Below are 15,742 nucleotides of genomic sequence, written 5' to 3'. Positions count from 1 at the left end.
GGGAGCTCTGCTCTAAGCCAGAGGGTCACAACCTTGGCCCCACATTGGAATTCCCTGGGGGACTTTACATGCCCTTCCCCCCTTCTTGTCTGATCCCAACACCAGAAATTCTGATTTATTTTACCTCAGGGTAGCCTGCAGGATTTTTATTTTTAATGGAGCTATAATTTACAAGCAAGGAAATGCACACTTCTTAAGGGCTCAGTTCAAAGTTTTGACAAGTATATATACACCCATGTAACTATCATCCAAAGCAAGATAGAGAACATTCCCATCACCTCAGAAAGTTTCCTCGAGCCCTTTTCCCCTCACTACCCACCACTCCCTGCCCCAAGGAACAGGGTTTCTGACTTCTGTCACCATGGTTCTCTCTCTCCTGCTCTTGGGCTTCATATGAAATCATATGGTGTGTATGTGTGTGTGGGGGGGGTCTGGCTTCTGTTCTCACCGTAGGGAATGGGGAGGGGGCTAGATGCTCTCTGAGAAATCCAATGGACCAGGATCTATTGCTGTAAATGTTGGATTAAGTACTTACAAATCATGCTTCCCTCCAGTCAGTTTCAGGTAAAATTGAAAAAAAAAAAAAAAAAAAGAGAATTTGTCCTTAGGTTTTCCTCTGCAGCTTTGGGCGCTGTTCCCTCACCTATCTTAGCTGCATCCTGGTGATAACATCCAGCCCTTACACAGGACTCCCTTTCTGCTAGTACCACCTGAAATCCTTACATAGTTGAGTTCATTCCATGTTCCCCCACTGATGAGGTGGGAGCTATTACTAATCCCCATTTTACAGGTGAGGAAACTGAGACCCACACAGGTGGCTCCAGTCCCTGCACTTGATCCCTTCATAGCCTCACCTGTGTCCTTCCCACATGCAGTGCCCTCCACCCAAGACCAGCTTCCTTTCTTCCCTGAAAATTCCCAGTGCTGAGCCCCAAGCTCCCATGCCCCACTCACTAAGGCTAATCTGAAAAAACCCTCACTTCCCCTTTTCCTAAATAATAGTCACAAGGCTTACTCTCTTAGAGGGTATTTTGTGTCCACAGAACACTTCCAGAAGGTCCCTCAGCCCTGTGAGCCCTGTATCTCCAAGAATCCCTTTGGAGGTCTTTATACGGTGCAGGCCCCCAATCCTGATGCAACCCATCCCATTCCAGCCTCTTGATCCAGAATCTGCCAGGTTGGAACCTGAGGATTTGTACTTTAAATAAAAAACCTGACCATGAGCCAGGCACTTGGGGGCAATACCCAAACCAGGAAGACAGCAGAGTGGGTGGTTCTTGCTCCATTTTCCAGATAAGGATGTTGGAGATCATCTGGTCAATTGCACAAATGGACACTGGAGGGAGGGGGTGTCAGGAAGACTCCTTGGCTGCCCTTGTGCTCATTCTGTGCAGATGAAAGCCTGGTGCCCTTTTGCTTCCCATCATCCCCGCTCTGGAGCTGTCACTGTGCACCCCAGGGGCCCGGGCGGTCTGTGGTCCTCAGTCATGAGCTCTTGCCCTTTCCCCACAGAATTCTCCACGGTGCAGGCGGTCCAGGCCACCATGATCCTGTCCACCATTCTCTGCTGCATTGCCTTTCTGATCTTCGTGCTCCAGCTCTTCCGCCTCAAGCAGGGAGAGAGATTTGTTTTAACCTCCGTCATCCAGCTCATGTCATGTAAGTAAAACGATGGACTTCCTGGAGTAAACACTCTCTTCCCAGCCAATCATGAGTAGAAGCCAGGAGGAGTGTGGGAGGTGAGGACTTGGAAAGGAGAGGTTGGCAGCTGTGCCATGGTGGGATGTTTTATACTTCAGACTTCAGATTTAGTTACTTAGGGGGTCAAGAAAGGCATCCTGAAGACATGAAGCCTGAGCTGGGATCTCTAGGGTAAGTAGGAGTTGCTGTCTTGGCACAGAGGAGAGAAGCATAGGTCCCCCAAGGAAAATCTGGGTACTTAACCTCATCCTACCACTAATATCTGTGAGTGTTGGTGATTCAGTGAGGATGCTTTTGGCTGCTAGTAAGAGAAAAATCCAATTAACAATGACTTCAGCCACAAAAACCTGTACTTTTTTAATATAACAAATCACTTAAAGGTAGAAGGTGTCAGAGTTGGTTTGGCAGCTCAGCATCATCATCAAGAAGCCCCACTCCTTCCATCCTTCCATGCTGTCATCTTCAGAGTGTCAGTGGTGACCTCATGGCCCCCAAAAGGCTGCTGCAGCTCCAGACATTCATCCTGGTCTAACAGTTTCTAAAACAGTAAGCAAGGGAAAATACAGCAACAACAACAAAATGCTTTCACCTCCCACATCTCCCTCTTTTCAGGGTATTATATTTTTCACTGAAGGATTTTCTGTGGCCAGAACTGGGACACATGGAACCATAAACTATAGCAAGTAAACAGGAAGAGGATTGCCAAGAGGGGTTGGCAGATTATGGCCCATGGGCCAAATCTGGCCCACTGCCTGTTTTTGCAAATAAAATGTTATTGGAACACAGCCCCGCCCACTCATTTATGTATCATCCATAGCTGCTTTCATGCTGGGACAGCAGAGCTGAGTAGTTGCAACAGAGACCGTACGTGGCCTGCAAAGCAGACTGCTTCCTGCCTGGCTGACCGATGGCTTGGACCAATTATGACCCTTTGGGCTGGGTAGCTGGCTGCCCAAACAACATTGAGTTCAGCTAGCAAGAATGGGAAGCAAAATGGCTACAGCGTAGGCCGCAATATTCTGCTACAAAATATTAGTTGTAATCTTTCCAAGAGACTAAAATAAATACCTACTAATAACAAAAACTGAAGTTTGTCTTCAGCACTGACCATAGTCCCCTCAGGTCCCTGGTGCATGCTGTGGTCTGTGATTTATTTGGACCCTGGCTTTCTTCCGACAGGCCTGTGTGTCATGATTGCAGCTTCCATTTATACAGACCGGCGCGAAGACATTCACAAGAACAACTCAGAACTGTACGCCCTGACCTCGGACGGCAGCTACGGCTACTCCTTCATCCTGGCCTGGGTGGCATTTGCTTTCACCTTCATCAGCGGCCTCATGTACCTGATACTGAGGAAGCGCAAATAGAGCCGAGGAGCTGGGTCGCTTTCGCTGCAGTACAGAATCCACGTTGAGATAACCGTTTTGTATATAATCAATTTTTTTTTGTTTTTTCTAGCAAACACATTGTTTCCTTTAAAAGCCAAAAGAAGAAGAATTTTTGCATTCTTGAGATCAGAGAATAGACTATGAAGGCTGGAATTCAGAACTCCCGCCCATCCGAAAGACTCAACACAACAAAGCCAAAAATCCAGCAGTGCTCAAATCCAAAAGTGTTCAGCAGGATCTTTCTTAACCATGGGGATGTAATGTGATGTGACAAGAGGCCAAGAAAGCCAGGTCTCAGGGGACATCTTCCCCTAGGTTTGGGCTATGCTGAGCTCCTCTCACCTCAGCTCCTCTTCCTGAATCTCTCTGTGTTAGTGGTAGAAGGTGGAGTGAGGGGGGTCCAGGTAAGGGAGGAAACCTCCTCAGATGTTTAGCCAAGTTCCACCTGAGAAACAGGTATAGCCCCTGGTGTTCTGTCTACAGCCAGACCAGAGCCCCGACCCTCCTGTAATGGGCTGGGTCCAGAAAGTGCCACCCAGATTTGCTGACAAAGTCACCTGCTTGCCTTAGGGAAGGTGAGCTTTAACCTGGGTTTCAGATTTAGGCTCACCCTAATCTCAGCATGTGACCCCTAGGGCACCTTGTAAAATGCAGGCTATCGGGGTCCCTCCGTAGACCTACAGAATCAGAGTCTTCAGGGATGGGGGCCTGGGAACCTGCATTTCTAACAAGCTCCTTGGTGATGCTCAGGCGCCTTAAGATTGAGGACCACGGTCCCAGGGCCAGGTGAGCAGAGCTGCCTCACAAATGTTAAAGATCTCATCATGTCGAGATGGGGAGGTGGGTCTGGATGCCACTAGAGGCCCAAACCTTGGCCTCCATCAGCTATTCATTCTTCACTGTCTCTTGCACAGCTGCTCACGTCTGGACCACCCAAACTCCAGTCCCAGGCCTTGATCCTGATAGCCAGACACCCTGGGATGGGGGTGCGGCCTCCTTCCTACCCAAATTCAGAAGGCCTTTTCCTTCTCTTCCTGGCCTGCCTTCAAGACTGCCTGGCCTCTACTAACCCCCATTTCTGGAGCCTCAGAGGACCATTCACCATTCCTTCGTTCACCTGTCAACACAAATGATGGGATGCCATCATCAGGGGAAACCATGTGGAGACAGTCTCTCTCCTTGTGGGGCTCATTGTCTAGCAGAGGAGACAGATTAAAAACCAATTAGGAAAACGAATTACAAAGAGCAGTGAAGGCTGCAGAGAACACAACCAAGGATTCAGAAGAGAGGCCCGTGGGATGGGCAGGAGGGAACCTGCCCTATGCCTGCCTGTTAAAAGCACTTAGGATTTAGATCAGCCTAAATATCACTCCACTCAGCCCGAGCAAGGTGGCACTGATGGGGCGGTGCTGTGTGCGTTACACCCGGAGAATACTTCCTTCCCTGGAGGGGCCCGGGGTTCTGACAGCGAATGAAGCCCTGGGAGGGTCCCAGATTGCTGTGGTTCTCAAACTTCAGTGGGTACAAGTGCCTCTCGGGGGATGCTGCCTGCCAGGGTCTGAGTAAGTGCTGCCAGGGATTCAGAGACTGTGCTGAGGGCTAGGGCTCTGGGGAGCTGGTCCCCAGTGCTGTGCGGTGTGTGGCAATGCAGGGACCTCGGAAAGTGCCTACGGGAGAAGCTCTTGGCACCTCACTGTCTTTTCCCTTGTGTGTCGTGAGCCTGCTGCTGGGAGGTGCGCCTGGGACCCGCCTGCATATGTCAGCACTGGCACCATGTAGATGACTTTCTGCTACGTGGGGCGATGGTTTGCCCTCAGTGCAGTTCCAGTGGAGCTGGGGAAATGCCTGCTTTGAGTCATTTAGGGCCACCTCGTATACCTCTTTCGTGCAGGATTGGGTTTTCTCTCCATCTACCCATTCACTCATTCATTCATTCGGCTTCAACGGAATATTAAATGCTTACTGTGTTCCAAGCACTGTGCAAGGCTCTGAAAACACAGGGGCAAGCAAATCCAGACATTTTGCCTGAGACAGAGCCCCTCCCACAGAGAGGCCACCAGCACAGTTCAGGGGGACATGGGGCCAGAGGCAGGACAAATGGTTACTTCTTGCCTCAGTGGAGAACTGTCTTTAGTCCTGTTTAGGCCAGGAGTGCGGGTCACACCCCTGCAGTTGGCAGGATGCTACATATACCTCCTGGAGGAAGGTGGGTCTAAGTGCCCCAAGTTTCTGCTCAGGCGGCTTTTCTATAATTCCCTGGTAGTCACAATGGAAACAAACAAAACCCCTTAGAATCAGAAATCTGGAAAGCCTTATCCCCAAGCAATGCGTGAATTTCCATCCCCAAAAAACTTCAGGAGTGGGTATCTGAAATGACCCATGGATTTTCCTGGCTGGTCTCCACTACTGTTTAGCATTCAGTGCCCACATCCACCTGTGATGCCGGGGCTTTTTGCGAAACAGGAGTGCTGCCTTTCCCCCTGTGGTGTGACGTGCCCTGGGGAGGTGGGAAAGAGGGGATGGCATGAGCGAGAAAATACCCAGACTTCTTACCCGTCAGTAGGTTCAGCCCTCACTTGGTGCTTAGGATCAGTTATTCACAGACAACAACAAAGACAATTAGCCAAGACATCCAAGAAGCGAATATTAGGACCAAATATGTTACTGGTAACAACTGCATTTAAGGGAACTATGGTTTGCATATTTTAGGACATTTTTATAAAGTACTGTAATTCGTTCATTGAGGGGCTATGGATGGAGACAGACTAACTCATTTTTGTTACTTGCATTAAAATTACTTCGGGTCTCTGTTCAAACGAGTTTGGAGAATGCTTGATTTGTTGCTCTGCGTGAACGTTGCTCATACCTGAATACAGGGACATTGGAGACATCCCCCCACCCCGCCACACGCTGTCTGCTATGGTTGTGTGCCTGTGCGCATCCCTAATCAGGCTGAAGTCCTAGGATGCTCCGTATTCACTGGTGATGAAGAAACCTAGACCCCCAAGCCCATACGTAAGCACGCTAAACACGATAGCTTGAATAGAAGCTATAGCGTCGTTTAAAATCTGCCTGGGTGGGAATTACTAAACTTGCTAATAGTTGAAAGGTTACTTACAATACAGCAAGTTGGATAGTTTTGTATATTAGGGGGCAGTGGTGATGGGGAGATGCTGGGGAAAGGCGTAGAGGTTAAGTTTGAATCTTGGTTGGGGGACAAATGTGATTTTAGGGTAGTTAGATACTTTCTACTTAATGTGCCTTTAAAGTAGTCCATTTTATATGTTTTGTATAATCTGAAACTGTACATTGAAAAATAAAGTTTAAAACCAAATTGCCCGGAGCAACAGACTCTAATGTTCCCAGCGGTACCCGTATCTAGGGGAAGAAACTGCTGTCTGGAGTGGCAAGGGGTCATTTGATTTCTCATCAAGACCAGAACATGTGGCTTTTACAGCGAGCCAGGGATGTCTGACGATTGTCATAGGACAGTTTCCCACTCCCTGTGCTGCTTTCACGGGCCAGCTTCCTGGACGAATGACTGTGGCAGTGTCACAAGAGCCAACACCTTGAAGGGCCCCATGCTTGGTTAATGATCTGCTAGCACTGTCTTAAAATTCTTAATGATATTTGGACAAACAGCCCCACATTTTCATTTTGTGATGGTCTCTGCAAGTTATGTAGCCGGTCCTGTTCTTCAGTTTGTATTTAATAAGACTTTTGCTCTAAAGAGTTTGGTGATGATGAAAATAAGACTATTGTAATAGCTCACTCTCCAGAAAAAAAAAAAAAAGAGAGAGGAAGGAAGGAAGGGAGGGAGGAAGGAAGGAAGGAAGGGAGGGAGGAAGGAAGGAAGGAAGGAAGGGAGGGAGGAAAATTCAACCAGAGAGACAGAGCTTTCATTTTAACCTAAGGAATGCCCAAAGTAGTAAAAGCTGTCTATCTCGGGAACCCACATTTCCTTGTTTCCACACAGGGGTTGCTGTCCATATTCTTCGTGTTTCTAGATTTTTTGTTTTTTTTTCCATGTGGCAAGTGGATAGTGATCACCCCAGAGCACTCAATTTTATATTTCTTCCAGTCAGGAAATTAACCTATCATTCATTCACCAAATATTTGTGATGTAACATATGGTTTATTCAGGAGAATGTTCCATGTACACTCGAGAAGAAAGTGTATTCTGCTGCTGTGGGATGGAACGTTCTATCAGGTCCATTTGCTCTAAAGTGTAGCTCAAATCCAATGTTTCCATATTGATTTTCTGTCTAGATGATCTGTCCATTGTTGAAAGTGGGGTATGGAAGTCCCCTACTATTACTGTATTGCTGTCTAATTTCTCCCTTCACATCTATTAATATTGGCTTTATATAGGTGGTCTGGTGTTGGGTACATAAATATTTATAATGATAAAGGGGTCAGTTCATCACAAGGGTTTTGTAAATATTTATTCACCAAATATTTGTGTACAAATTATGGCATAAGCACTGGGCTAGGTGTCAGGTACATCGTGATAAACTTAGTCCCTGCTCTGATCTAGACTATTTTAGTCCCAATTTCCCCCCCCAAAAAGGGACAAGAAAAATAGTAGTTGGTGACACATGAAAATTATATGCAATTGAAATGTCAGTGTCCATAAAGAAGGTTTTGTTGGAACACAGGTGCAGCTGTTTGTTTAGATACCGTGTATGGATGCCTTCACGCTATAGTGGCAGAGTTACCAGCCAATTCACATGGCCTGCAAAGCCTTCAGTACTCTCTGGCTAGTAGAAAATGTTGTCATCCATCCCCTGGTTTAATCAGGTAAGAAGGAACTGTCTTTTCTAGGTCTTTTTTTAGGAACAAGAAGAGATTTCCCAGAAGCCCTTTAGCAAACTCTCCCGGGTGTCATTGGCTTGAGGATTCCAGTTTTCACGCTTAACCCAATGACTGGCAGAGGTAATTAAATTACCACGCTTAGCATTGACCTCTGAGCTGGGAGTCAGATTCCTTCAGTGAGCGATAGACTTATGAACCACACTATTAGGAAAGAAAAGAGGGGATTGACTGTGAGCTGGGCAGCCAAATTATCTGCTCAAGTCCATCCCTTTGCTGTCTAAATCCATGCACAACTTTATAAGAAGTTTAAAAATTCTTATACCTTCATGAAATGAACCAACCCCTTCCTGGGAGGTACACACCCTCAAGTCACAACCACTCCAGGGTCGCTTGGTGATGTGTTAATCTCCTCTCATCAGGCCCAGTGTGTCTCCTCATGGCCCAGCAACCTATGAGTACAAGTTGTTATATACTCCCAAAGGCACCCAATATAGAGTGGAGGAAAAGTAACAGGATCCCTACCATAAATGTTCCCCTTTGGAAGACAGATGAACAGATGAGCATCAATGCCCAGTGGCCACATTTTGTGCTGGTTACCAGTACCAAGAACTCCCTTCCCTGGCGGGGCGGAAGATCAGGGGTTGGTCAATGCAGGGCCCTTGGTTCCGCCCAGAGGGACGATATCTCTAGTCCACAGTCCTCCGGGGTTGTATCTAAGATGGGCAGTGGAGAGGAGGCCCTTCTCTCCTTCCTGTGGCCATGAAGCCTAGGGTCTCAGAAGTACCTCAGGGTTGGATAGTCACAAGAAGTTCTAGGTTCCTTTAGCCACGGAAAGCCAAGCCAGCCAGAGCTCTTATCTGGACTTTTTTTTTTTGTTAAAACAACAAACATTTATTATCACACGAATTTTGACAGTCAGGAATCCAATAGCAGTGTATTAGGGTGGTTTTGCTTTACAGTCTTGTATGAATGAGGTGGACCTCATTTTTGAGCCAGAGAATTCCTGCCTCCCCGTCTTTTTTTTGTTTTTAATTTATTTTATTGAAGTATAGTTGATTTACAGTGTTGTGTTAGTTCCTGCTGTACAGCAAAGTGATTTGGTTATACATATATATACATTCCTTTTCATATTCTTTTCCATTATGATTTATCACGGAGTATTGCATATAGTTCCATGTGCTACATGGTAGGACCTTGCTGTTTATCCATCCTATATATACTATTTGCATCTGCTAATCCCAAACTCCCAGTCCACCTCTCCCCCACCCACCCCTCTCCCTTGGTAACCACAAGTCTGTTCTCTCTGTCTGCCTCCCAGTCTTATGACTCTGTCTCTTCAAGCCCTCGATCCAAGCTATGTCCCCAGGCTGGTCCTTTGTCTGGTGAAGAATGCTTGAGGATTCTGGCATATCTTTTCCTGTCATCCCATATGTCTTTGCTAAGCTTTTTGCCTCCACACCATGGACCCTTAGTCTAGAGCAGGGCTTAGCAAACTCCTGGCTTGCTAGCCAAAGCCCTGCCTTTTTTATGGCCCTCAAGCCAAGAATACTTTTTCATTCTTTAAGAGTTTTTTTTGTTTGTTTTTTGGGGTTTTTTTTTTTTGCGGTACACGGGCCTGTCACTGCTGCGGCCTCTCCCCCTGCGGAGCACAGGCTCCGGACGCGCAGGCTCAGCGGCCATGGCTCACGGGCCCAGCCGCTCTGCAGCATCTGGGATCCTCCCAGACCGGGGCACGAACCCGCATCCCCTGCATCGGCAGGTGGACTCTCAACCACTGCGCCACCAGGGAAGCCCAAGAGTTATTTTTAAAAATGCAAAGAAGAATATGCAACAAAGACCTTATGTGGCCTGTAACAGTTAAAATATTTACTGTCTGGCCCTTTACAAATAAAGTTTACCAGCCCCTGCTTCAGAATTTGACTTGCTTATATCCCTGCAAATCTCCAAATCATTGGATTCTCCACCAGTTTAGATTGCAGGCCTCAAGCAGAAAGAGTCTCAATAAAGTCATGTTTTCTTCCATTTTTGTTGTTAAGTGGACCATCTTTGACCCAAGATTGACTTTTTCTTGTAGGAACTTACTCAAGGCTCTAAGAAGCTGAACATGGCAACACCCTGATGTGTTTCTACAAGTTTTTCTGATGCTTGCAACATCCACGGGTACATGGTTGGTGTAAAACAGGTGACAGTTTTAACCAGGGTTAAACCATGGTCCAAGAGCCAAATCCAGCCCACCACCTGATTTTGTAAACAAAGTTTTATTGGAACACAGCCACAACCACTGATTTACATATTGTTCAAGGCTGCTTTCAAAGGCAGAGCCGAGTAGCGGCGGAAGAGACCGTATGACCTAAGCATGAAACATTTACCAGCTGGCCCTTTGCAGAAAGTTTGCCAAACCTTGGTGTAAAGCAAATGTTTTGCAATGGCAATGTCAGGGCCACTGCTTCCCAGCATGGAAGCGGGTCACAGCTGCCCTCTGCTCTGCCACCTGTGTCTTGCTTGTAGCACCCACGTTCTGTATAAATCAGGGTTCTTAGTTGCAAGCAACAGCGACTGGTCGATTTAAATAGAAAAGGAATTCATTAAAAGGAAATCGGGTAGCCATCCCCCCCACAGAGCACAGTTTGCTGAGGAAACTACTGCTGTCACCACAACATGACACCAAGTTCTTGCACCAAGAACTTGATCTTACGGAAAGCATCTGTGCTACCCCTACTTCTTTAGATTCCGAGCCGGGCATGCTGCATCTGATTGGTGAAGGCTGGGTCACTTGACCATGGCTTTACTGCAAGAGAGGCTGGGAAATGATTAGCAAGCATCTTCAGTTTCTACAGTGGGAGGTAAGTTCTGCAGCCCACCGAGACTCAGAAGGAAGGGAATGCCCCCAAACGAAGGAAGGAAACTCAGATACTGGGCAAACAGGAAGGCCAATGCTTGCTAAATCCCATCAGAAGCCCAGTTCCCTATTGACCACAGCCAAGCTAATGCTTCCCAAACTTTATTGATCCATAGCCCATCCACATGCTCTTTGCTCATATGTATGTACATACTACACTATTATTCACTGAACATTTTTCCTTAAATCAACTCTTTTTAGATAAATACATTTATTCAGAAGAAAAACTAAATTTATGATTTTTTGAAATTTCAGATTTCTAGAGTAAGTTGGAGATTAGCATCCGTTGTCATTAGTGACCCAGTTTAAAAATGAGATACGATTAAAGACAAGAATGTTATTAAATGCATATTGTAAATGGTTGTTTGCAGGATTTTTTGAGCCTGAGGACTGCTCTTTCTTAATTAAGAAAGGAGGTTAGTAGCAGATGTGTATGTGTTAAAGATGATCAGGACCATACATACTTGACCTAATCAGAAAGCTAGTCAGAGAACGGAGAAGACGATAACTTCCTCATTTATTTTAAAATTGGCGTATAACTGCTTTACAATGTTGTGTTAGTTTCTGCTATACAATGAAGTGAATCAGCTATATGTATACCTATATCCCCTCCCTCTTGGACCTCCCCGCCCCCCACCTCCCCACCTCTAGGTCATCACAGAGCACTGAGCTGAGCTTCCTATGCTTTATAGCAGGTTCCCATTAGCTCTCTATTTTACACGTGGTAGTGTATAAATGTCAAACCTACTCTCCCAATTCATCCCTCTCTCCCCTTCCCCACCATGTCCACATGTCTGTTCTCTACATCTACATCTCTATTCCTGCCCTGCAAATAGGTTCATCTGTACCATTTTTCTAGATTCCATATATATGCGTTAATATGCAATATTTGTTTTTCTCTTTCTGACTTACTTCACTCTGTATGACAGACTCTAGGTCCATCCACATCTCTACAAATGACCCAATTTCATTCTTTTTTCTGGCTAATATTCCTCTTACGTGATATGACTTCAGGTACCACGTGAATCAGTTGGGTACCACTGGGAGTATTTGCCTTGCAGCTTACTTTTAACCCTGTCGTAGTTTCCTGATGCTGCTTTAAGAGATGACCACAAACGCAGTGGCTTAAAATAACGTGAATTTATTATCTCACATTTCTTCAGGTTGGAAGTCTCAAATTCGTTTCACTGGGCGTTGGCGGGGCTGGTTCCTTCTACAGGCTCCAGGAGAAGAATTCATTTCTTTCCTTTGGGAGTATGTGCCTCTTCCACCTACATTCCTTGGCGTATGGTTCCCCCTTCCATCTTCAAAGCATCTTCTCTCTTGACTTCCCACCTCCCTCTTAGAAGGGCCCTGTGATTACACTGGGCTCAGCCTGATGATCCAGGATAACCTTCCGCTCTCAAGATTCTTAACTTAATCACATCTTCAAAGTCCTTTAGCCATGTAGAGTAACACATCACAGCTTCTGGGGGTGAGAATATGGACATCTCGGGGGGCCGTGATTCCACCTACCACAACCCCCGCAAATCCTGTCTTTCTTATACGGGTGCATTGGGGGAGGATATATGTAATACAAGAAAGCGTGAATGCTGATGTCCTCACTGGTGCAAGGGAATTCACACGTGTGCTTCGCTCTTCCCTTGTCAGATTTCCCCTGAGTCTCCCCTCTCTCTGGGTTTCCTCTCTCAAGCTGACCTTGTAGGACATCCCAATGCAACAGGAGATTAGAAATGTATACTTTGACTTAGCCACACCTGGATGTATCATCAGATGCTTCCAGCTTCCAAGAAAGCCCATCATGCCCCATCCTCTCACCCCGTTCTGAGCACAATTCCCACTTGAGCTTCTGGGCTTGCAGGGACCCAGGTGGAAGGGACTGAATGAGGTGCGTTGTGTAACCCCACACAGATGGCGGGCGGGAGCAGCGTCTCTGCCAGGTGTCTGGATTGCGCTAATTACAGAACCTGCCTGACTTTAAGAAGCTGAGGTTTCTGACTCATCGCTCAGGGGACAGGAGCTTTCATTTGCCTTTTTCTGTTCTGATCCTGTTTTTCTTGCCCCCATCCAAGGCTGTGACCCGGAACTTCTGCGACCAACCAAACCCTCCCTGGGAGGCCGTGTAAATCACAGTTCCAATCCGAGTGTGCAATTAGGAGCCAAGAAGCTTGAGTAAGCTACTTAGACTCTTCAAACCTCGTGTCCTAGTCTGCAAAACCAGGGTAATGCTTATTCCATTGGTCTCCCCTTCACCCAATGTTTGTTGAGCACCTACTATGTGCCACACATTGAGCTAGGCACCAGAGACACAAAGATGTACCAGACAGAAGAGTCCCATGCGCTCACAGAGCTTACATTATAGTGGGGGAGAGGAGCAGACAATAGGCAAGAAAAAAGATAAATAAAATTACAAATTGGGATCTAATCTGTGAAGGAAATACTGTCATGTAAAGAGAGCAAGCTAGGCCATGTGGGACGGACTCATTGATGAAATGACATTTAAGCTAAGACCTGTATCAGGAGGGCTGAGGGCAGGAAGGCCTGGGCAGCAGGGCCAGTTAGGATACACGGTTGTAAGGATTAAATAAGGTAATGAATATACAGGACCCGGCACCATGTAGGGACATTGTGCTTCCAGAGATATCCAGAACTCCAGTTTACAAAGCACCTTCATATGAATTGTATCATTTAATTTGATTCTCATGACCACTCACCAAATAGGGCAGACACTGGTGTGCCCAGTTTATTGGTGGGAAAGTGATGGGAGGAACAATTAAGTAGAGCAAGGAGGCAAAGCCTTTCCCTTTGGTCTCTCGGATCCCCAAAAGTCACCTCCTTTGACTGACAGTGGATGCTTGCAAGACAGCAGCTGGTGAGTTAGCTACTGCTGGGTAACAAATAGCCACAATGCATGGTGGCATACAACAATCAGTGTTCATTGTCCACGTGTTTGGGATCAGCTGGAGTTTGGATGGGCAGCCCTGCTGACCTTGGCTGGATGTGCTCACAGGTCTGGGTGTTGGCTGATAATGCCCTTGGCTGAAGTGGCTGGGGCAACTCAACCTTGTTCATATGTCTCCTGTCCTGTATCAGACTGACTCAGGTATAGTCTCATGTGATGGCAGAGATGCAGGAGAGCAAATGGAAACATAAGGCCTCTTTAGGGCTAGGCTTGCAATTAAGATACCATTACTTCTCTGCCTTCTACTGGCCAAGCAGTTTACAAATATTACTCAGGTTCACAGGAGGGGAAATCAACTCCCTCCTTCAGTGAGAGGACCACAAGGATGGGGATGGGGAGGTGAGGGTGGGAGCAGATTGGGGCCATTAATGTAATCTATTGCTGCAGGCTTCCAGTTAGGGCCATGCAATAGAGAATAGTGTATGTGTGTACATGTGTGTGTGAAACAGTTGAACCACTTAGGGTACAGGTGGAATACTTGTGAAAGTGCAGATTTCAAACCTGTTAAATTTCTTAAGGGCATGACCCAGAATCTGAATTTTATAAGCCTTTCAGTTTATTCTGATGATCACAAAAGTTTGCAAACCATCATTTTAAGGGATCAGACCTATGTACAGATGGGTTTTATTTTACAGTTGGAGGTAAACACTGGAACAAGAAGTATATTATGTATAGATATGAATATGAATCTGTACTCCTCCCGCCAAAACATGTGTCCAAAAATTATGCTGCTTCTAATGCATTTGCTTTAAGGGCATCGAAAGGCCAAGTGGCCAGGGAGTGAAATAGAAGGTGATACTACCGCCTCCTAGTGGTGGTGTGTGGCAACACAACAGAGCAATAAAGCACCGTAGCAAAGATTTTTTTCTTTCACGTACAATCCAGCCAAATACAAGACAGCTGATAAAAGCTAATGTGAGTTATTCCTCACTGCTTTACAGTTTAATCTATTACTACCAGACATGGCTATGTAGCTATTTTCATTGAGCTCAATTTATTAATTTTCAGCTCAGTTTTAAAATTTGTACTCTTGTTTTCAGCTAGTAGAATATTACAACATTGAGAGGGATTTACAGTTTGCAGCTGGATGTCAGTGTAGAATTTACTATTCTTGCATGAGAAGAATATATTTTAAGTGCAAAACCACTTTGAAGCCATTTTGAATAACTGTATTATGAAAAGTACTTGTGAATGTTTTTTCTCAAAATTTTTCCTTGAAAGAGCTTCATATTATCTGTCAGGGTTTCTCAACGCTGCCACAATCGACATTGGGGGGGCAGATAGTTTTCAGCTGTGGGGGCCTGTCCTGTGCACTGCGGGATGTTTAGCAGCATCCTGGCCTCCACCCACTAGACGCCAACTGCACCCCTCGAGTGTGACAACCCCAAATGTCTCCAGACATTGCCAGATGTTGCCTGGGGAGGGGAGGCAAAATTGCCCCCAGCTGGGAACTTCCACTTATAGGGCTTTATATACCAGGAAATATGGTGATTGGCAACCATGAAGAGGCCACCAGGGTCCACAGCAGGTCATGCCGCTGGGAGAGGAAACAGGGAGAAGCCAGTGACAGCTCACCTCACCGTGGCCCCTGGCTCATCTCTGAACAGCACAGGATGTTCCTCGTCCCAAAGCTTCAACTGCATATTAGCTCAATATTTGTCATCAACTAGAACAAACAGAGACCGGAGGAGCCAGGAAAGACTTGCCTCTCCGTGTTTGTAGAAGGACAACAGTGTAATTTCATGGGGGACTTGGACACATGTGAGGAAAGAGGTGTGACTTGACCTTGGCACAGGGTTCCTTTAAATAAAAGCTTTCTTTTTTTTTTTTCTTTTTTGCCAGGAGGGGAAGTTAAATTGCCATGGCGTGCTGCTGCCTCGTCCAGAGATGAATGCTGCTGGAGAGGAGAGCCTGGCCAGGAAAGCATCCACATCCCTAGTCTGACGCTGAGTTGGTGATGGGGAACGGGGTGTAACA

At 46.3% G+C, this 15,742-nt stretch overlaps 1 protein-coding gene across 1 annotated transcript in view; it reads left to right on the top strand.

The window, feature by feature from the left end:
• The window catches only part of EMP2 (epithelial membrane protein 2), a 39,318-nt gene extending 33,413 nt beyond the window's left edge, over positions 1–5,905 (top strand). Inside the window, exons 4-5 of the mRNA XM_059038446.2 lie at positions 1,513–1,659; positions 2,881–5,905. Coding sequence (XP_058894429.1) covers positions 1,513–1,659; positions 2,881–3,068 — 335 coding nt within the window. The 3' untranslated portion in view covers positions 3,069–5,905. The remainder of the gene's footprint in view (positions 1–1,512; positions 1,660–2,880) is intronic.
• The last annotated feature ends 9,837 nt before the right edge of the window (positions 5,906–15,742 follow it).

Source organism: Kogia breviceps, chromosome 14, assembly GCF_026419965.1.
Source record: "Kogia breviceps isolate mKogBre1 chromosome 14, mKogBre1 haplotype 1, whole genome shotgun sequence".
Taxonomy (NCBI): Eukaryota; Metazoa; Chordata; class Mammalia; order Artiodactyla; family Physeteridae; genus Kogia; species Kogia breviceps.
Note: the sequence above shows the minus strand (reverse complement) of the source record. Positions and strands in the feature narration are given on the sequence as shown.